At 47.2% G+C, this 16,397-nt stretch overlaps 1 protein-coding gene across 1 annotated transcript in view; it reads right to left on the reverse strand.

Moving 5' to 3' along the window:
• The window catches only part of KCNJ6 (potassium inwardly rectifying channel subfamily J member 6), a 105,224-nt gene extending 90,580 nt beyond the window's left edge, over window positions 1-14,644 (reverse strand). Inside the window, exons 1-2 of the mRNA XM_052645849.1 lie at window positions 14,635-14,644; window positions 5,879-6,799 (exon numbers count right to left, since the gene is read on the reverse strand). Coding sequence (XP_052501809.1) covers window positions 5,879-6,799; window positions 14,635-14,644 — 931 coding nt within the window. The remainder of the gene's footprint in view (window positions 1-5,878; window positions 6,800-14,634) is intronic.
• Between the last annotated feature and the right edge of the window lie 1,753 nt (window positions 14,645-16,397).

Consider the following 16,397-nt stretch of genomic DNA (forward strand, 5'->3'; position numbering starts at 1 on the left):
AGGAAGAACAATGGGTTTTCTTGTGTGTGTGTGTGTGGTCAGTCACTCAATCACGTCCAACTCTTTGTGACCCCATGGACTGCAGCCTGCCAGGCTCCTCTGTCCATGGAGATTCTCCAGGCAAGAATACTGGGGTGAGTTGCCATTTCCTCCTCCAGGGGATCTTCTCGACCCAGGGATCAAACCCGTGTCTCTCGAGGCTCCTCATTGGCAGGTGAGTTCTTTACCCCTGAGCCGCCTGGGGAGCCCCAGAGTTTCGGGTACTGGTGTTTTAATAATGAAAATTTTTATAGTTACCCAGTACTTTTGCCTTTTCAATCACAATAATATATGTTGACCTTGATACACTGCTGTTGTCTAAGTTGTGAGATTCTAAGTGCCTTCTAAATTATGAGAAATATTTAACAGAGTTATAAAGTTTAACAGAGTGACAGCATTGTTTTTTTTTTTTTTTTAGAAGGGGTGGTGGAAGAGATTAAAATTCTATGTGTATTCCATCGGATCCAACTTCCGTTTGTTAGGATCAGAACAGTGTTCCCAAACTGCTTAGGGTTACAAAATGTTTACCATATTTGCGGAGCAGCTATTATCAGGTTTTATACAGCCAATGACACTACCCGGGTATATTATATTGAGGTGGATGTTTGAGAGGAAGCTCTGAAGAAATCACCTGAAATTAATGCTGGAAGAAGAGAGGGTGGTTGAATTTCTTGATGTCGGATTCCTACCAGGAAAAATAAATTCATATACCTTTGAATCATTTTTTTTTTTTTATTGCACCTTATAGAGATTTACCGGGAGATTTTCACCCAAGATCTAAGCATTCCAGATCTTATCAATGAACTGTTTTCCCAGGCTAGGTAGTTGGGGTTACAACTCAAAAGAAAAATGGCAAATCTGGAGATAATGAATGGCCAGCGGAGGGATTAGCAGTAACTTATCTAAAGAAGAAAATAAGTTTGAGAAATACAAAGGCTGTGAAATATTATTAGTAGAAACAGCTTAAAAGTACTGTACCACTAACCCGCAGCCGTCTTAGCTGAGAAACGCCACCTTTTCAAACTCTGTGAGCACCTCTGTTACAGTGAAGCGACATTTTGATTACGGCAAACAAAAATGGTCCTTGGGAATCAGACTTGACGGAACATTATGTTCTTCCAGGAGTATTTTTGTAGGTGGTGCTTACTTAACTTCAATTTCAGAACGGCTTTGTGGCACATCTGATTTTAATATACAGTTGTTAAAAATTCATGTGAATGTAATAGAGAATTTTAAAATAAGCTGATAACATTGGAGCCCAACAGAGAAGCCTTAATGAAAAAGAACTGATGGTGGGAGAGAAGAGATCCTGTCCTCACATTAAATACCAGTTGTCCTTCTGGGTGCTCCACAGAATCTCCACGGACCCACAGCATTCAGCGCTGCCCCTGGGGGCTGGACAACATCATCCATGGCTTTTGGGCTTCAAATTCTTGCTCTGCCCCTGATGAGCTGATCTTAGCCAGCTCACTAGTCTTGGTGGGACTCAATTTCCTCACCAGTAAAGTAAGAGTAGGGTGAAGACTTGCAACTCAAAAATCCTGCCGTCTGTTGCGTGACTTATACGACTAAGCTCGCTTAGTGTGAAATCAAGTGACTCTGGAAATGGAACTGAGCTCTGCTATGGGAGAAGGAGGGTTTGCCTTCAGAATCTGCTTCTGGTTTGCCCTCTCCTCCTGGGTAACCCCCAAATACTGACTTCTGGACAGTCAGCCCTCTTTGTCATCCACAAAATGTTATCTAGGATAACCTCAGTAAGTTGGCAGCTTCCCGCCCTCCACCATCCCCAGTTTTCTATGTAGTATATAAATGTTTCAGAAATTCTCTTCCTTGAGAAAAACTTGAAAGGAAAAAAAATCCCACAGAGACAGAAGAAGAGCTCGTAGACTAAGACTTGGAAGAGATTTCAGCCAGCCACAGTGTGTTAACCTCATTTGGATTCGAATAAGCAGATTAAAAAAAAAATTAAAAAGACATTTGTAAGACAATTGGCACTTGGCCCATTTAATAGATATTGAATCTCAAGAAATGATCATTAATACGTGTTAAAAAGAGTCCTTATCTTTTAGAGACAGATTTTGAAATATTTGCAGATAGAATAATATGATGCTGGAGGGGCAGTTAGTGAGTAGATAATACAAATGAAACAAGCTTGGTGATGAATTGACAATTATAGAAATTGACTGGTTGGGTACCTGGGAGTTGATTACATGTATGGTCTACTTTTGTAGAAGTCTCATAGCTTCCATCAATTAAAAAAAATAAAAGGTTAAAATAGATAACACTACTCTCTGTACAGCACAGGAAATTTGACTCAATATTCTGTAATAACCTATGTGAGAAAAGAATCCAAAGAAGAGGAGAAATGCAGATACATACAACCAAGTCACTTTGCTGTATACCTGAAACTAATACAATGTTGTAAATTAACTGTACTCCAGTATAAAATTAAAAAAAAAAAAAGCTTAACAGGGATTCATCCTGAAGGAGACATATTTGCTGAGGTGTTGGAAAGGGCCGCCTGTCACCATTGCATAATCGTTGGGGGTAAATTTGGAAGTTCATCAATCAGAAAGCCTATAGTGAGGAGGCGCTGGCTGGCACGGGGCCCAGCTCTGTGTGGCTGTCATCTAGCCTCCAGGCCAATTTGCCCTCTATAAATATCAGTCTATATGAATGCTTTACTATTTTAACGCACGCTTGCCGCAGCTGCTCGGCGTGTTTGTTTACGTAGCTGTGAACCCTCTGTAAACACCACTATCTCCAAATTGCCCATGTGCCAGGCACATAAAGGGCCCCCTTTAAAAATACATTTGCGCGACGAGCCGTGGCCAGTGCCCAGATGTCTGGGTGGCTGGTGTCAGAATTTTCCAGGGTTGGATTCGTTTTCAAAAATAGAATCACATGACCTGAAGGTTCTTGGGAGGTGACACATTCCCCCTGATCTGGGCAGGGCCAGATCCAAGCCATCCACCAGGAGCGTGCGTCTGTCTTTTGTGGGTGTGAGTCTTAGGGCCAGGACCCGCAGGCCCTCAGAGGTGGGCAAGACTCAGCCGCTTGCCTTCCAGGAGCTGACCTGCCATTTCTAAAGATGAGCCTGACCCTGGGTGATGTGATGAAGCGGGCTGGGGGCAGCGAGCTCGGGGATGGGATATTTACTGTGTGTCACTGGCTGACCTGTGCTGAGCCTGAGCCCCCCGCCGTCTGAAGGACTGGTCCTCTCAGCCTACTGCTCAGTAGCTTGGGTCTCCAGAAGATACCACGTCGTGACACTGTGCGCCCACGCCGTGCAAGACAGGAAGAGGGCATTGCTTTGAGGCTGCAGAGGTGTTGCTGATGAGGCTCGTCCTTGAAATGGGCCTCAGTGAGAGGCCCCCTAACGGAGGTCACGGACAGTAGTTTAAGGTCAACTGAGACAGACTTGAAACAAAGCTGGAGTCAAGCAGAGGCTGTTTTGTGTCAGCTTGGGTTTCCATGGCTCCTAATTTCCCATCTAGCCTTCCAGTGAATAATGAGATCTTTGTGAATTTGTTTTCCTCAGTGTGCATTTGGTCCACATTAATTTTTTTCCTGTGGCTTTGGTTCATTGAAGCATCTTTCCTTCCCCAAAGTGAAAGTGAAGTCGTTCAAGTCCAGTCGGACTCTTTGAGATCCCATGGAATGTAGCCTACCAGACTCCTCCATCCATGGGGTTTTCCAGGCAAGAGTACTGGAGTGGGTTGCCATTTCCTTCTCCAGGGGATCTTCCCGACCCAGGGATCAAACCCGGGTCTCCTGCATTGCAGGCAGATGCTTTACCGTCTGAGCCACCAGGGAGTCCTTCCCAAAAGCCTGTTTCATACCCATAAATCCCAACTGTGCTTTTCATTCACAAAGAAAAAAGTGTCTCCCTGAAGTTTAAGAGATCAGACGTGCTGGAAAGACTGAACTGTGCAAATCCTGTCAAGAAAAAAATCAAGAGGTGTCCAGCTTCTAGAAAAACCCAGAACTTTCTAGAGCACTCCTCCTCCCTCTATTTTTGAGAAATTAGAAAATTATTATTTTTAGAAAGTTGATAGCAGTCGCCTTTCCCCAGGAACAGGGGTGTGTTGATTCCTTTTTGCTGGTAACCACCCAGTTTTCTCTAAAGCGGCAGCAGAAAGGCCACCGGATGCTCAGAGGCAACTGTCACTATGAATTACTAACAAAGGGACGGTCCTCTGGCTGGAAAGGCTCACTCATCACAAGCTGTCATCAGAAGGACACGGCGTGCCCTGGGGAGGATTCAGACTCAGGGACAACACAAAGATAAGTTCCTTACTCCGCATTTGTTTATCTTTCGAGATTGGGCTTTGATCTGAGGAAACACAGCTCCTGGAATTTGAAGTTTGAGTTAACACCAGTAACCAGATGGTACCTCTCCACTGGATTTTGCTTCTGGGGCTCAGAGATGGGAGGAGAAATAAGCTTGCCCATTTTCCTCCCTCCTGTCCTTTTGGGAGAGTTTATAGCGAGAAATCAAATATTAAAACTGCATCCCCAGGGGTCAGTTTGTGCTTCCAGAGGCTGTATCTCAATGGCTACCACTAGGGGGACCCAGAGTCCCTGTGCTTGGCCTGGGAGGAAGTTTCTGGTCTGTGGGAACTGATGGAGCTCCCTGTTTGAGTTGGTTTCCCCTCCCCTCTCCCTGATCCAGGCTCTTCCCCGCTCTCCTCCTCCCCCTTCTCCCTTCCTCCCACACAACTGTTGCCTCACCAGTGTGCCCCAAAGTCAGGCTCAGGGTACAGAGAGCCCTGTGCACCTGTATAGCACTTATTTAGCATTATTTTGTTTTTAGACATTCCTTTTGTCTCATGCAAAGGAGCACAGTTTATGCAACGCCTTTTACTCACCTTTTTATTGCTTGAAGCATTTAAAAAAAATCTACTGCCGAAGGCTTTACCACCTTAAGAGAAATTTGTTAGAGATAATGACCTTGCCTGTTGGGTCCAGGGAGGCAGAGACATGGCACCAGTGACTTGCCCTGGATGGATGACTGAGCTCAAGTCATGGGTAGATGAAGAGTCTGGAGTCCGGCCAGTGGCCACGCATTTTCAGATTGTGTAAACCCACCCTGAGCCTCAAGTTGAACACCTCAAAGCACAGAAGGGCTGATATTACAACTAAAGAGCATCCCAAGGCTAAAATGGATAACTCAGAAGACAGTAAAGCAAAGTGTGGATTAGTGTTCCACTTTACGCCTATCCTATGGGACACTATTGTTACCTTAAGTCAGCGGTTACGACTCTATTTCATAGGACGTTACAGACAACTATGGAAGGACCTCCTTTGCGGCTGGGATGTGTAAGACATATGAAAAGATTTGAGTGAAGACTTCAATAAAAACAGACCATTTCTCTATTTTTAGAAGAGACTGACTCCCAAAGAAGGGGCAAAATTACATTTTTACTAAAGCAATTTGTCAGGTTTTCCTTTGAAAGGCTTAACTTCTTCTTCCTGTCTTGGCAATAAATAGCCTCAAGTTACACAAACTAAACAATGCTTTAAAACCACCTAAAGTTGCTTTAGAGGGAGATCAAATTTTCATTTAAGTAAATGTTTGAAAATTTAAAATATATTAAGAGGTGTTTTAAAAAATTATTAATATATTTTCCCAAGGTTTTTTTTTTTTTTTTTTTTAAGCTAAATGGTTAGACTTCTTGGTGGACATCCTTAAGGTAAGAGGCTATACACTATTTCGTGAATAAAGAGGTGACGTCTAATAGTGAGGGAGGTTCGGTTTTCCACATCTTGTAAGGATTTGAAGTCCGGCTTAAGATGAACATCCATCCCCAGACACCCCAGAGTGGGCACGCCTTACCTGTAGCTTCCACCATTCCTTCCAGGATGACCACAATTTCCAGTTCCTCTTTGGGCAGCTGGGCTTTGGAGATCTCCCAGAAAGGACTCTGCTGGTTAATTTCGTGGCTGATGATGAGCGGAGACACCAGAAACAGACGGTCATCCCCCGTGTAATACCCGACATTGATGTCCGTCTGGTTCAGAGGGATGAACTCCCCTTCTGAAGTCTGTTTGGATTTAATCAGCTTGGCTCTGATGGAAGCCTCCACGATGTGGGAATTCCTCAGGTCCCCCACCCGAAACATTAGGCACAGTTTCCCATCCCGCATGGAGATCACTGCGTGCGTGGAAAAAACCAGGGTCTCCGCCCTCTTCTTGGGCTGCGATATTTTAACAAACATGCACCCCACCATGAAAGCGTTGACAATGGACCCCAACACCGACTGGATGAGGAGGAGGATGATGCCCTCCGGGCACTTGTCCGTGATGACCCGGTAGCCATAACCGATGGTGGTTTCTGTCTCTATGGAGAATAAAAAAGCAGAGACGAACCCGTTGAGGTTGGTGACGCACGGAGTCCAGGACGGGTCCTCTATGTGGTCCATATCTCCGCGGATGTATGCGATTAGCCACCAGATCATCCCGAAAAAGAGCCACGTCACGGTGTAGACCATGACGAAGATGAGCAGGTTGAACCTCCACTTGAGGTCCACTAAGGTGGTGAAGATGTCGGTCAGGTAGCGGTAGGTCTCCCTCACGTTGCCGTGGTGAACGTTGCACTTTCCGTCTTTCCGCACGTACCTCTGGATTTTCCTTTTGGTCCGGTCCCGGCTGACGTGTCTCGGCAGGTCGTCCCTGGCCTGCTTAGGCAACTTTGGCTGGTGAATGGCCACGGGGCTCTCAACATCCTGGTCCATGGAGTCGCCCTCTAGGACGTTAGCTGGTGGTTTGGAGAAAAGAAAAGAGAAACCGAATGAACCGCTGGCTCTCTGAGGGTCCTGGAAACCCCCTTGGTGGTTGGCAGTGCGGTAGACGACCAAGCATCATTGGCCCATTGGCGCAGCTCCTATCAGAGCAGATGAAGCCTCTTTTGGGAGGAGCGTCATCTGCCTGTGCCCTGTGATCTAGCTTGTGTAAGGACTTTACCACACTTCCCACCGGGACAAGGCTCACTGCTGTGAAAGTGTCTCCCTGCCAGCAAGTTCTAAGAGTCGGCTCTGACAGCAGGGTGTCTCCTGGCTCTCTCTGAGATGCTGTGGTATGTGAGAAGCAGCCCACTCCGGATACAGAAATGCTTCGATCCAGACAGCCTTGGTTCTACCACTCGGCGGCTGGGGCTCCTGGTCGTGCTGTTACGGATGGTATTCTCCTAAATCCATATGTTGAAGCCCTGACACCCAGTGTGACTCTGTCTGGAGATGGGTCCTCTGAGGACATAATTAAGGTGAAATGAGTGCAAAAGGGTGAAGCCTGAATCCAAAAGGACTTGTGCTCTTTTAAGGAAAGGAAGAGACACCGGGGCTGTGTTTGCGGAGAAAGGCCATGTGAGGACACAGAGAGGAGGCAGGAAGAAAGGTCTTCCAAACCGATTGAGGGCACCAGAAACCAACCCTGCTGGCACCTTGGTCTTAAACTTCCAGCCCCCAGAACTGCGAGAAAACAAATTGCTGCTGTTTAAGCCCTCCAGTCTGTAGGGTTCTGTTAGGGCAGCCTGAGAGGACCAACAGACTATTCGAATTCATTGACTGATCCACAGTTTTCACATTTACAAAACGGTCATCATGATAACCAATTCATAGGGTTATTATAAAGTTAAACAAGACCACGTGCATGATATCTGCCTGCGTGGAACAGACATGTAATAAACACTCCTTTGTAATTATTCCTTTGCTACTTTCCTTGGTTTTAGGGGCAAGAATTTTGAGCGAAGTCTTTAATTCAGTCAAATTTCAGAGTTGAAAGATTTCTGGTTTTTATTGGTAAGTATGAGCTTTCGTGATAGCTCAGCTGGTAAAGAATCCGCCTGCGATGCAGGAGACCCTGGTTTGATTCCTGGGTCGGGAAGATCCCCTGGAGAAGGGATAGGCTACTCACTCCAGTATTCTTGGGCTTTCCTCATGGCTCAGCTGGTAAGGAATCTGCCTGCAGTGCAGGAGACCTGGGTTCTATCCCTGGGTTGGGAAGATCCCCTGAAAGAGGGCATGGCAACCCACTCCAGTATTCTGTGGAATTCCGTGGACTGTAACAGTCCATGGGGTGGCAAAGAGTTGAACATGACCAGGTGACTTTCACATGCATGCATTTTACCCTAAGGCGATGCCAAGGTTAAAAGCAGTGTGGGGCATGTCTTTCTCTTTCTATATGTTTACAGATTTGGTTTGGTTTCTGCTTCAACATTTAACATCTGCAGTTTTGGCTCGTGGTTGTATTCTTTCTGCTGGCCATCATGATTAAAGCATTGGTACGATCATTTGATGACGAAGCATTAGGAAGACTCTCCCGGAATCCGAGTGCAAGGGGACGTTTAGAACCGACGTTGCTATGAAACACATATAAACCACTGTGTGAAATTTCTTGTTCAGCCAATAATTTTAAAGCTTTCTGAAAGTTTTATAAGCAGTTTCTTCCCTCAGGCTTGTGCTCTGTGTCATTTGACTCTGGGGTGCCTTTTCTCCCCTTGGTTAAAGGAGAAAAACAGTCTGTTGAGAACACATTTATCTGAATAAGCAAGCAGCTGGGGATGGGACTCGAGTGGTACCAACTTATCTTATGGATTAACCTTGCTCATGGTTGGATAGTTTCCTTAATAATCAATCCCATGGATCTGTTTCTATCTTTCAGCACAAGGAAGAAGCAGCATCTGGTCTGTGAGTCCAATGTTTGGCGAGATAGCTTTGATGTTTAGATAACTGCCCTCAGTAACTCTTCATTTGTAGAGGAGGAACCTTGTCTTTTTTCCTCTTAGAACAGAACAGATACCAGGACAAGAGTCAAAGGAAGCAGCTGAGACTGGGACAGGGTGGATGGGGTTGGGGGATCTGGATGGGAGTCATGGGCAATGTCCCTGCTCACTGCTAGCACCCCATGCAAGGCGGGGTGGGGTGTCTGATGCAGCGGTTGTCATGTCTGAGCTCTCATTGCTAATTTTGCCCTGAGACGGAATCTCTAAGTCTGACTTCATGTGGGCTGAACTCGGTTCAAAATCAGCCAGGCTGGGCACTCTTGTCTGGAGACCTGGAGTGTGTCTGATCTTGGCCTCAGGTGGGGAGCTCTCTGCCTACACAGAGTCACCCTGGGGTCTTGTTTCCCTGAGTGCTGAGGTGGAAGAGGGTGGCTTTGTCAGATTAGCTGACTCTTAGCAGGTTTCTGGGCTTGCCTTGTGCTCCGATGGTAAAGAAGCCACCTGTCAATGCAGGAGACGTGGTTTGATCCCTGGGTTGGGAAGATCCCCTGGAGAAGGAAACGGCAAAACTCACTCCAGTATCCTTGCCTGGGAAATCCTACAGACAAGAGGAGCCTGGTGGGCTATAGTCCATGGGGTCACGAAAGAGGTGGGCATGACTTAGCAACTCAACAACAACAGCAACAGTTTTCTGCAATCTCTCCACACGTTCATATGTCATGGAGGGATCCTGCACTCATCTCAGCCCCCAGTTTGAAGCTGTTTTCTCCATCTTCTGGCTCATTTGTAACCTTCCTGTTTGAATGGTCAGTGAGTTTCTGGACCTACACGAACAGAGGTAACTGCTCTTTGCAGTCCTGGGAACCTGCCAGTTGATCCTACAAACCCACTTTCCCCCTTTTCTTAGCTCAGGACTGAATCACATTTCCCAGCTTCCTTTGCATGGAGGGGCAGCCATGCTCCCAGACCTGGCCCACTAGGACTGGGTGTGCCCTGCTGGGCCAAGGTCTTAAATAATGGGTATGCCCCCTCCTCTGGCCTTGCCCCTTGTAGGATGGATGATGGAATCATGAGATGGAGGGGCCTGGGTCCCCAGCTGGTGGCAGAAAGCTGCCATCTAACCAGAAACAAAAATAATTGTGTTTAAACAGGTACTAATTTTGACTCTAGCCTTCTCTCTAATGCTGTGGGCATCAGTACTGACATGGATAAGCAGATAGAAGAGTTCTCGGAGGGCTGATGTGGAAAAAAGCTGGGAGAGAGGAAGAGAGTGAAGATGGGGTATGTGTGGGTTTGATGATGTTGAAAAGAAACAAAGGTCTCCCCACATGGAGTCCCCTGTGCTAAGCTCTGTATCAGCCAAGGCAGACTGATTACCTATCCCAACCCGAGGTTCAGTCCCTCCAGAAATGTAACCTTTTACAGTCAGTCTGGAATTTCCCGGCCACAGATGAGGTAATCTCTCACAGAGACCCCAACTTTCCCCGTAAAGCAGGTGATCTTGCCTGACATAATCCTTTATTGTTTATGACACTCTGTCCCATCCCTTTTAGACCTTTAAAAATCATCCACTTTGTACAGCACCTCTAGTGTCTATCTGCTAAATAGGATGCTGCCTAGTTCATGCATTGTTGAATAAAGCCAATTTGATCTTCAAAGGTACTCAGTTGAATTTTATTTTTTAACAGTGAAAGCGAAGTCGCTCAGTCGTGTCTGACTCTTCGCGACCCCGTGGACTGTAGCCTACCAAGCTCCTCCATCCATGGGATTCTCCAGGCAAGAATACTGGAGTGGGCTGCCATTTCCTTCTCCAGAGGATCTTCCCGACCCAGGGATTGAACCCTGGTCTCCCGCATTGTGGGCAGACACTTGAACCTCTGACAGTATCTAGCGAGAAATAAAATATTGCCTGCCATGTCAGTCAACAAAGAATGTCACGGTCATCAGCAATTGCAGCCCTCCAACGGTGAGCCCTGAGGGAACTCAGGAAGGAAATAAAGAATACTTGTCACCTAGCAGCCATCAGACTGTGACCGCTCCCCACAGGGAGCCCTGCGGAAAATCAGGATGTGAAAACACAGGCTGCTGGCCCCAGACAGCTGAGGAGCATGTCAGAGGAATGATTTCAGGAAGCTCAGATGCTTGCATTTTCCCATTCGTAGAAAAGCACTCAGTTCCTTAGCTTGAGATATCTAGCTTTCTTTTATTAACTGTCACCTTTTTTCCCTATTATATGCCCTTTGTTGCAAAACTTTTACCTGTTCTAGCTCTCCCTCCTCGCCTCCTTGGAGCAGTTCTCTCAGGGTTACTTGAAATACTGCCTCCTGGGCTTGAGGTTCTCAGTCGGTCCTCTGAATTAAACGCAACTCTCAACCTTAAGGTTGTGCTGTTTTTTGTTTTTTCAGTTGACACTGTGATGAACTAGCATGTGGTTAATCGAATGTCTGTGTCATGTGTCAGGGAAAGAAGCGTCAATGCGTATGCTACTTAAGTGCCTTTTAAAATGAACAAAAATGGGAGCAAAGAAAGCTAAAGGTCGCAGGGAGTGGGATGGAATGGTGGCCTTGAAGGAGGGAAGAGCAAATCTGACTCCACGTTGCACTGGTTTCTTTTACTTTAACCTTTGGATTCAATTGCTTTTGCTACAAGCTAAGAACGTTGCCTATAGCCTGAAATACACAAGGTAGCCCATTCTCAAAGCTCTGAGCTTTAAAAGTGTAATGCTCATTGATACAGAGATCAAAAGTTGTAGAATTGAGAATAACCTTTGTCTTGTTGGAGGTTTCTAGGATCATCATGACTGGACCTATACCAACAGCGGCAACAGCAAAGGATTCCGACACCAAGACGTTTGCAACAACCAACCCTGCTGCCACCGCTTTCAGTCTAAAAGAAATCTGAACTCTGACTTGGGTAAGATGGTGCTTTAGGACACTAGTCCATCATCTTCTCAGTCTGCTGGTTTTCCAAATAAAGTCACTATTCCTTGCCCCCACAACTCATCTCCTGACTTATTGGCCTGTAGTGGGTGGAGCTGTATGAGCCTGGACTATGTGACAGCCTCAGCCAGGTGAGGCTGTGTGTGCAGGTGAGATCTATCCCGGGGAAGATGGGATGGGAAGCTTAATAGCGCCTGGTGGGGAACAGGAACACAGTTGAGAAACCAGAAAAAGCCAATAAAATGTGAGAGTATCTGGAACATAGAGGAGACTGATCTGGAGTGTCAAGTAAGAAGTGATGCCAGGAGGAGTCGGAGTGATGCCAGTGGAGCGGCCCTGCCTTAGGCCCTGTCTGGAGCAAACACAGGCCGCCCTGGACTGGGGAGGTGTGTTCAGTTGCTTTAGTCCTGTCCGACTCTTTGAGACCCTATGGACTAGCCCGCCAGGCTCCTCAGTCTATCGAATTCTCCAGGCAAGAATACTGGAGCGGGTTGCCCTGCCTGGGGAGGAGAGAGGGCCATGGCAGGTCTGAGCTGTGAGCATTGCTTCAGCACCTGTGGGCACGAATGCAAATACGCACGGGGGTGGGGTGCGGTGGGGGCGGGGAATACAGAAAGGAATGTTAATGATCGCTCTTAACATTTCTTTCTTTCTTGGAATCCCAGGTGTGAATTTGAGGGGGTGTGAATTGCATTGGCAAGAGCATTTGAGCTGCTCAGCGGGGATAGCTGCAGCTGTGGCTGGTAGAACAGACCATCCTTTCTGTTCCTGCACAGCCTGGGACGCAAAGGACCTCCCACCAACCTCTCAGCCCGACCACCGCCCTGCCGGCACTTGCTCTGGGCCCCAGTCAAGCTCATGCGCATCAGACTGCCAGTCAGAACCACTTTCCCGGTCCTTCCGCATCCGGCTCGTGGCTTGCCCGGAGATAACGTAGTGCAACTCTCTGCAAACTGTGAAGTGCTGTACAGCATGCAAAAGGATGACCCGAGTGGGGCCTGGGATCTTGATGGTTTCCTTGACCCGAGTTGCTTTTCTGTCTTTTGTTTCAGAGTAAATGTGGGTCTGTGTGAAAAAGCCAACCCCTTCTCCCTGTTCTTTCTCTCCAGAAGACGGGCTTCCCAGGTGGTGCTTGTAGTAAAGAATCTGCCTGCAATGCAGGAAACGCGAGAGATGCGGGTTGGGTCCCTGTGTTGGGAAGATCCCCTGAAGTAGGAAATGGCCACCCACTCCGGTATTCTTGCCTGGAGAGTCCCATGGACAGAGGAGCCTGGTGGGCTATAGTTCATAGGGTCACAGAGTCAGATAAGACTGAGTGACTTAGCTCAGAAAGACATTAGAAAGATGGTTAATTAACGTTAAACTAGCTAAGGTGCAAAACAATCCGATGGTGAACTTTAACCTCAAAGAAACAACACATGACTGAGTTACAAGCTGGAAAGTACCTGGTCAAAGAACCACTAGAATCACCTCGAGTTTTGGGGGCTTCACTTGTGGACCGAGGCTGCCGTGATGCTCCAGGTCAATAGAAGTGTTCTGATGAGCAATTCCACATGGCAAATTTTAGACGAATTCAGTGGGGGAAACTTGTGGTGTCTAAGAGAGTGTTCAAGAAGCCCTTTGAGAATTTCTAGTATCATGGGGGAAAAGCCCACAGAAAAACAGGGTGGATCTCAAAGGCACAGACCAAATCAAAGATTGGAAGGAAATGTACACAGATATTAATAGGGAACTTCTGAGATGGGGGCTGAGGGGGCTTCTAATTTTCCTTTTAAATATTCTATGGTCTTCCCTGGTGGTCCAGTGGTAAAGAATCCTCCTTCCAGTGCAGGGGACGCAGGTTTCATCCCTGGTTGGGGAATTAAGATCCCACTGAAGGAGGAAACAGACAGAACAGGCTCCATCTTGAAAGCAGAACTCCATCTTGGGCCTGACTGTGGACTTTGAGCTGTATGCCCAGTATCTATGGAAACAACACACCAACTAGAAAACCAGATCCCCCCCTTCCCCCGCCAAAGGAAGAGCCCCAGCGCTGGTACCTAGACTCTCTGTCACCTAGAAGAGTACCCTAATTATCTGTGTAACCGAATAGAATCATACATTCTGTTATGCTTATTGGGATGTGACCACAGGCCTATTGATAATTGTCCACTGTTAACTACCTAGGCTTCAGGCATATGAATCACAGGTTAACTTTGTATCTTTCTTTTCCTTTGTTCAGACTAGTTTCAGGGAATTTAGGGACGTACACTTAGGGTATGTAAGGTTTTCACAAAAACTGGTCGGGCTTCTTGGCTAAGAGGAGACTCTGCCTTGGGCCCACCAGTGTGAGAAACTGCACCCCACCATCTGCATTGTCCTTCTGAGTGAGTTTGTTTCCCAGAATGCATGGCTACAACACCACATGCCCTGGGGCAATTAAGTGAACACACCACAACTCCTGAGCCTGCGCCCCAACTAGAGAGAGCCGGAGCTCTGCAGACCACAGAGGGAACACCACACGCCAGGACCAGAGGGAGGCCTGCAACCACAGCAAAGACCCCGTGTGCTGCAGCGAAGACCTAGGCAGCAAATAAATAAATGTTAAAAGAGTTTTGACTTTTTTCAAATTTTCTAGGATGACTTTATATTACTTTTACCATCAGAAGGGGAAAAAAAGAGGTATTTTTCAAACAAAATTTTGAGACTCTCCTGGCATATGACTGATGGATTTAGCACAAAAGAGCTAAGGAATGATCAAGTACTTGATCTGAAGGTGTCCCATCCCAAGTGTCTGGTGGCCTAGAAATGAGGACATTTGCTTCACCCGACTCTAAGGAAATCGTGAGTGAATCCCATGGGATGCTTGTGCTGGGAGGAGCAGTGGGGATACGGAATGTGTGTGGGTCTGAGACTGTTAGGGCGAGCACACTGACTGAAACTGCCCACCCTGACCAGGCGCCATCATGACCATTTGCATGAGTTGTTTTACAACAGGAGGTCCTGGTAAGGAGCACGGAACTAATAAGCTGCCACCACCAACCGGAAGAGTCCAGGAAAGGTCAAAAGGTGATACCACATGTCCAAACACCTCCCAGAATCCATCTCGCTGGCGTCCATCTTGGCTGAACAAGGTGTGCACCACCAGGAAGGACTCTGGGTCAGAATGATTGGCCAAAGACAACCTGGAAACTAATCCCATCACCATAAAACCCGAGATTGTGAGCCACTTGGCAGAGCTGTTCTCCTGGGTTCCCTTAACCCACTGATCTCTGCCTGGGTGCCCCTTCCCAATAAAATCTCTTGCTTTCTCAGCACATGTGTCTCCTTGGACAATTCATTTCTGAGTGTTAAACAAGAGCTCACTGTTGGGCCATGGAAGGGGTTCCCCTTCCTGCAACAAGACCACAGGAGGGGTGGATATGAAGTATAGATTGGAGGCAAAGGCCTGTGAGTATTTTCTGTAAAGGGTCAATGGTAAATACTTTAGATTTTGCAAACAACATAGATCTTCGTTGCATACTCTTTTTTCCCCCTCCCCCTGGCAATCCAGTGGTTAAGACTTCACCTTCCAATGCAGGGAGTGCAGGTTTGATCCCTGGTTGGGGAGCTAGATTCCCACATGCCTTGATGCCAAAAAACCAAAACGTAAAACAGAAGCAATATTGTAACAAATTCAATAAAGACTTTAAACATAGTCCACATCAAAAAAAAGTTTAAAAAATTGTTTACACTGTTTTAAAAGTATAAAATTATGTTTAGCTCATGGGCAGTGCAGAGGGAGGCTGCAGGCTGATTTGACTCACTGGGTTATGGTTGACTGACCTCTGGGTTAACAGGATGCTGGTAAGAAAGAAAGATGGTTCGCTGCTGGATTAAGGGAGCAGCCATGAGGGTGAAGATGGGGCAATGGATCTGGGCTGAATAAGAAGCAAAACTCAAATAATCTGGAGATTAGTGGCCACAGAGGGGAATAGCCAGGAGGATGGGGGATGGCAGGATGGTTGAAACCTGGAGGCAGAGGATGACCTTTCAGGTGAAAGTATCTGCTCACTTCTGTGGGCTGCCTGGGTGGCTCAGTGGTAAAGAATCCGCCTGCCAATGCAGGAGACTCAGGTTCGATCACTGGGCTGGGAAGATCTCCAGGAGGAGGGCATGGCAACCCACTCCAGCATTCTTGCCTGGAGAATCCCCATGGACAGAGGAGCCTGGTGGGCTACAGGTGGGGTCACAAAGAGTCAGACACGACTGAGCATGTATGCATGTGCTTGCACCTGTGGGAAATCAGGTGTGTGGGGATGAGGCTTATCAGGGGCCGGACCAAGCTCTAGATTTGGAGGTGGTCAGCACAGACCCATGGAAGTGTAACTATGGGCATGGTGAATGCCTCTCTCTTCCCTGGGCGACTGTAGCATGAGTAGAGGATACAGAAGACACGAGTCTGGAAAACAAGTACAGTGTGAAGTCAGAAGCAGAGGAGCAAGGGAGGGGCCTGAGGAAGGGACGGATGGGAGACGTGAGGGGCAGAGGGCTACCCCGGTGGCAAGTGGGACACACACATTGTGGGGACAGCCGGAAGAAAAGTGACGCATCCTTTCCCTCTTTCGTGGACTTCCCAGGTGGCTCAGTGGTACAGCATCCACCTGCCAATGCGAGAGACATGGGTTTGACCCCCTGGGTCAGGATGATCCCCCAGGAGGAGTAAATGGCAACCCATT

Source organism: Budorcas taxicolor, chromosome 1 (genome assembly GCF_023091745.1).
Source record: "Budorcas taxicolor isolate Tak-1 chromosome 1, Takin1.1, whole genome shotgun sequence".
NCBI classification, from domain to species: domain Eukaryota; kingdom Metazoa; phylum Chordata; class Mammalia; order Artiodactyla; family Bovidae; genus Budorcas; species Budorcas taxicolor.